Here is a 6,512-nt window from a genome sequence, read left to right on the forward strand (position 1 = left end):
TTTTCCAAGACGACTCTGAAACCGTTCAAAAAATGTAAGCGTCTAAATGATTCAATCTCAAATTTTATTCAAATACAGTTTCAGTCTCAAATATTCCATTTTATGCATTTCAGTAGGCAGTATGTGGAATTATACACGTTGTGTTGTGAATTGTGAGAATAATGGTAAAACGAAAGATTGCAAATTTTATAAATTTCATAAAGCATCACATAAAATACTACAAAGAAATAAGTGGATACCTGCTGTAAAGAGGAAAAACACAACTTCGATTTCAAGCGTCTTTGTAACTCTGAACATTTATTTAAAAACAAAAATTAAAAATGTACCAGTTTGTCAAAAATTGGTTTTCTAAATTGCCAAGTTTTTTAGTAAATCGGCTACTAAATTTTAAATTGCAAATTTTACATCAAAATTTTATTATTTTACTTAAAAATGAAAGATTTTCAAAGTCAAAACAATTAAAATAGCTATATATGTATATGTATATATGTGTATATGTACGTACGATATATGTGTGTTTATATGTATGCATATGTATGTATGTGTACATATACACATTTTTTAAATTTCTTATTCCAAATTTAAACTCAATTACGCGCTTCCTCATCAGTGGTTTTCAATGAAAACTTGCCTATTGTATCATCGTTCATTACGTATTCTTCATGTATTTATGAAACTGTCAATTTCTGTTCGTCCGTCCTAACCTACGCTAAATTGTTTTCTCGTACTATATTTTTAAAAAATGTAGTCTAATCGATTGAAGTCTCAGTATTTTTTGAGACTTCTAAAATGACTAAATTTTAATTAATTTTTTTAAAACAATTGACTTAAATGTTATGTTTTTTTGACTGAAATTTGATCTGTTCGACTATTTTAAACCATCATCAACTCAGGTAACAATGTATTTAAATCTACGTAATTCTCCATCATATTTTTTTAGACTAAAATTACTAATCTTTAATATAATTATTTAGGTTAGGAACCTTTGAAAAGGGAACGCATGTGTACCGAAACGTAAGGAGGTTTAAAAGGATTTTTTTCTATTAAATAAATATCTGAGTTTCGAAGAACATGTTTTTTTGACTCATATTTATTTTCGATTTACGATTGGACCGTAAGACATAAATAATTTGAAATCTTTGATTTGAAATCAATAAATATCAACGGTCGAAGAAAGGATTGATTTGTTTCATCAAATCATTTTACAATTGTACTTTTTGGTTGAAAATTTATATATTTTGTTGAAATTTCAACTATTTAGTCGAAAATTCACCTATTTTGTAAAACTGTAATTATTTATTTTCATAATTCCACTGTTTTGTTAAAAAGTAATATTTTTAGCTGAAAGTTAATTTTTTTTAACTTTGGCCTTTACGTATCAAAAATTCGTCCATTTTCATTGAAAAAAATTTTTTTTTTAAATGAACTATTTTGTTGAAAATTCAACTGTCTTCTGAAAAATTTGTCTTCTTGGCTTGAAAATTGAACTTTTGGTTGAAATTTAATATTTTTTGTTTCGGGATTCGAAAATGCGGTCGGAAATTCATTCTCGTAGGCTGAAAATGTAGCTATTTGTTTAAGTTAAAATATTTTTTTGACATTTTATTTATTTGGTTGAAGACTTCTATTTTTTGGGAGAATTCAACTATTTTTTATTTCAAATTAAAATCATTTTTGTTTGAAATCTGAACTCTTTCGTTGAAAATTGAGCTATTTTGTTGAAAATTCAACTATTTGATTCAAAACTTGTGTTTTTCTATAGAAAATTAATCTTCTTTGTCGAAAATTCATGATTTTTATTGAAAATTCAACAATTTTCTGAGAACTTATTTTACATTGTAGAAAATTCCACAATTTTGAAAATCATTTTTTTGGATGAAAATTCGTCTTTTTCGGTAGAAAATTATCTTCTTTGTTGAAAATTCCACTGTTTCCTGAGGATTCTTCCTTGAAAATTCCTCTTTTTGGTTGAAAATTCAACTATTTCTCCAGAAATTATTCTACATTGTAGGAAATTCAAACAATTTTGGAAAGTCATTTTTTTTTAATTCAACTGTTTTGTTTCAAAATTCGTCTTTTTGGCTTGAAAAATTCAACTATTTTGGTAGAAATTTCTTATTTTTGGTTAAAAATTAATTTTTTAGAGTAAATTTAATTATTACGTTTTTGGTGAAAATTTATCTTAGTTGAAAATTTGTTTTTTCTTGTAGAAAATCAAGATTCTTGCTTGAAAATTCCTCTTTTTTCTTGAAAATTGAACTATTTTGTTGAAAAATCAACAATTTGGTTGGAAATTGTTCTCTTTTTATAGAAAATTTAACGTTTTTCGTGAAAATGCGTGATTTTGGTTCAAAATTCAACTATTTCCGGAGAACTTATTCTACAATGTAGGAAATTCAACAATTTTTGGAAAGTCATCTTTTTGTTTAAAGTTCAAATTATTTATTTCAAATTTCGTCTGTTTGAAATGAAAATGTAACTATTACAGTTTTGGTGAAAATTTATCTTGTTTAGTTGATAATTCATTTATTTTGTTGAAACTTTGTTTTTGTATTTGTAGAAAATTAAGATTCATGTTTCAACATTTTTCTTGTTAGGTCAAAAATTGATTTCATTTTGTTGAAAATTCATCGATTTTGGTGGAAATTCAATATATATTTCGACTTGAAATATGGTATCTTAGGGTGTTCAAAAAAACGCTTTTCGAGCTACAGGATAAGATCCCCCCCCCCCAAGTTTCCATTTATGTAGAAAGAAAATCTGTATTTTTTTCGAAATTCGAATGTCAACATGTGCTACCTACATTTGTGCGTGTTATTGTTACTTTTTTTGAAATTTCCGTCGTCTATTTTCATACAAATAATTATTTATGGACAATTTGAATATTTATTATGTCCTTTTAAACAATTTTGAATTGTTTAGACAAATATAAATTATTAAAAAAATTATTTGTTCCCAAAAAATATAAAAAAATAATCGTATTTTCTGATTGAAATGTCGTTTTTTATCATTGTTTGGTACATTTCTTTTCATGTTTAATAAATTTCTATTTGTTTAAACAATCTTTATTTGCTCAAGCAGTTTTTTTTGTAACTAAAAAAATGAAATAAAATAGAACACATACAATTATTTTTCTGGCTGTAAAGTGTATGGAAAGAATAAATTTACCACTTTTTAATTGTTTAAAAAATATAATTATGTAATGATTCAACAAAAAATAACATAGGATAATAATTTGAAAAAAGTAAACATCTCTGGCGCAATTTTTAGAAATTTTGAAAATAAACAATAATAAATCGTTTAAATAATTACATAATATTTTTAGAAAAATGTGATACTCCAAACAATGACAAAATATTGCATTTCAACAAGAAACTACGATTATTTTTTACATTTTTTGGGAATAAATAATTGTTTAAATAATTTACATTTGTTTGAACAATTGAAAATGGTTTAAAAAGTCATGGTAAATATTTAAATTTTCAATTAGTAATTATTTGTATGAAAAAGGTGACGGAATGTGCTAAAAAGTAACAATGACATGTAAAAATGTAGTTTTTTTATGTTTAGGTCATATTTAGGCCGCTGCGAGAAGGGTGGGACTGGGTTGTAAATGAAAATTATTAGTTGGTTTTATTTCGTAGACACTCCTCTTAAATTCCTAAAAAAAAAACTTGGCACGTTTCGATAAAACCCTGGAACATGAGTTCAATTTTTCGAAAATTCAAAATTTTAAGAAAAAAAATGATGGACTTTCTTTTTCTGGAAATAGAAACTTTTCCAGGGTTTTCTTGCCCTCTAGAGTGAAAAAATATTGCAATGCATTTTTGGACCACCCTAATGGTATCTACATTAAGGATGTAAATTACGTACAATCAATCTCAAAAGTTGTCCATTTTTAAAATGAATGTTAAAATCAACCAAAAAAGATATATCCCTAATTTCTGTAAATCTTAATGAAGGCTTCTAAGCAAACTTTAAGGAGAAAAAATAATTCAGATCAAAATTGTATATTTAACAGTAGTTATAGAAAGGTTTAATTTTTCCTATCTCTTTAGGGAAAAGCAACCATTTTTATTTAATCCTAATGATCAAGGTCTCATTTTATTCTTCTAAGGATTCTATAAATGTCTGCTTAGGTTGATTTTATTTTAGAAAATTAATTGAAAAATCATACAGTTATTATTTTTATAAACAATCACAGTTGAAATTTTAATTATCACCACCCAAATGGAATTGTAGAGAATTATTCAAAGAATAAAATGAGGCTTTGATCATTAGGATTAAATAAAAATGATAACTTTTTCCTAAAGAGAAAGGGAAAACTAAGCCTTTAAATAACTACTGTTAAATATACAATTTTAACCTAAATTATTTTTTTTCTAAAGTTTGCTTGGAAGCTTTTATCAAGATTTACAGAAATTAAGGATAGATCTTTTTTGGTTGATTTTATCAATCGAGCATGGGCCTCAAAATTAACGCAAATAAAACAAAAACTATCGTGTTCGAAGGAAAGAGTGAGAAAACACTATGCAATATTTTATTAAATGATGAGAGAATTGAATAAGTTGATAAGTTGGTATACCTTGGTAGCTTATTTACTAGGGACGGGAAGATAGATGAGGAATTAGATAGACGCATAAACGAAGGTAAGAAGGTTATTGGTAGAGCAGGTCCCCTCATCAGAAGTAAAAATATATCAAATAAAGCTAAAATGCCAATAGATAATTGTATATTTGTACCGACTGTACTATTCGGTAGCGAGACATGGACTTATCAAGAAAAAGATAAGAGTAAAATTAACCCAATTGACATGAGATTCATGCGCATAATATGCGGGAAAACCCTGATGGACAAAGTAAGTAACGAGATAATTCTAAGAGAAGGTGGTGCTGAAAAGACGCTAGTAGACACATGGGAAAGAAGTCGGTTAAGATGGTTCGGACATGTTGAGAGAATGCCAAATGAACGACTAACGAAACAAGTGTATCAAGGTAAAGTAAATGGCAGCGTACCCAGAGGTAGACCGCGGAAAGAATGGTTAGAATGTGTGAATGAGACCCTAGTTAGAAGAGACATAAGAAGTCACAGAAACACGAGAGCCTGCATGAAAAAATGTATGGACATAAAAGAAGCTAGAGGAGTATGCCAGGACAGGAAAGTATGCCGGCAAATAGTTAGTAAAAAGAGTGTCAGTAGAGTGAATGAAGCCTGAAACAAAAGACCTTGGCCACTAATGGACCCAAGTGGGGAACCTTACATAAAGACTTCGTGAGGTTCTTCGCCTGGGGTGATTCCTAGAGTGATTGATCGGTAGCCTGGGTCGGAGCAGTGTTGTGGAACGAACGTGTTATTTACGTAAATAACACGAGAATTCTGGATCAATCTGAAAATTCTCTATCCCTTCCACACACTACTCTTTTCCCCTACCGAGCGAGTCACGCCTACCCCGAAAGGGAAATGGCTTAATGGTGTAATAATAATGATGATAATAATAATCATCATTATTATTATTATTTAGACACTCGGACTTTACCTCAGAGGTCCGGGGTTCGATCCCTGAGCCGGTACCTCTAGAAATTTTTCAATGTACCTTTACCGAGGTTCTGGTGGTTTGGAACCCACCTTAAGCTGTAGGTCCCCCCATCGTGTACTTGACTGCAACCCAGTCCGTCAATGATGGGGTAAAAACCAGGCTTTGTCCAATATGTCTGGACAGACTGCTCTCATCAGATCACTTGATTGCATTATAAAAATGCGTCCGTGACTGATGATATATACCGGGACAGCCCCATGCAAAAATGATCAAATCCAGCTCTAACCAAAAACGCCTTCGACATGTTGGGCAGTATAAGCCTGTGACAACATTTCAACACAGAAATGTTTTTTAATAATAATAATAATAATTTTAAAGATAGGCAACTTTTGAGATTGATTGTACGTAGTTTACATCCTTAATTTTATTTAGAACAATTTTATTCCCCGATTTTTGTGAAAAGTCTGTAAAAAATAGTAACAATAAACAATTGGTGTTTTATTTTTAAAAATTTTTCAGAACAATTACAAGTATCTTCACAAGAGGTCGAGAAGAGAAGCAGGAAGTGGAACAGACTGGGGAGAAGTAGCAAGCAATGCTGCTGGTTCTTTGCCGCCTGAACCGAAGCCTCAGTTGCACATCGTCGCGAAGAGTTTCAATGCTTCTCTCGATCAAACATATTGTTCACCCACAACCCCAAATTCAGCAAACAATATCAGCTGTAGCGTTCCACTTTCGAAACACATGTCAGACACTCATCTTACTTTGCATTTTATGTAAGACACTTTCTTTTTTTCTTTTTCTCAATTTAGAAAATTTCCCTCCCTGAATACTGGATACAGTAAATAAATAATTAAATAATATTCAAGCATTCTGTACGAGGGTGGATTGATAAGTTTCCGGCCTGACCAAGAAAAACAACGTTTTTAAGAATTTTTTTTTTTTTATTTCTCAACATAATCTCCTCCAAGGCTGA

The 6,512-nt window shown here is 29.5% G+C and overlaps 1 protein-coding gene across 4 annotated transcripts in view; it reads left to right on the forward strand.

Annotated features, from left to right (window-relative positions):
* LOC117176938 (myelin regulatory factor-like protein) overlaps positions 1–6,512 on the forward strand; it is a 277,814-nt gene that overhangs the window by 225,482 nt on the left and 45,820 nt on the right. For all 4 annotated transcript variants that reach the window (XR_004467639.1, XM_033367340.1, XM_033367341.1 and 1 more), the window contains one exon: positions 6,056–6,312. Coding sequence is in view for 3 of the 4 variants with exons in the window: in XM_033367340.1 (XP_033223231.1) it covers positions 6,056–6,312 (257 nt within the window). In the remaining variant the exon portion in view is untranslated. The remainder of the gene's footprint in view (positions 1–6,055; positions 6,313–6,512) is intronic.

This window comes from Belonocnema kinseyi, chromosome 7 (genome assembly GCF_010883055.1).
Source record: "Belonocnema kinseyi isolate 2016_QV_RU_SX_M_011 chromosome 7, B_treatae_v1, whole genome shotgun sequence".
Lineage (NCBI taxonomy): Eukaryota > Metazoa > Arthropoda > Insecta > Hymenoptera > Cynipidae > Belonocnema > Belonocnema kinseyi.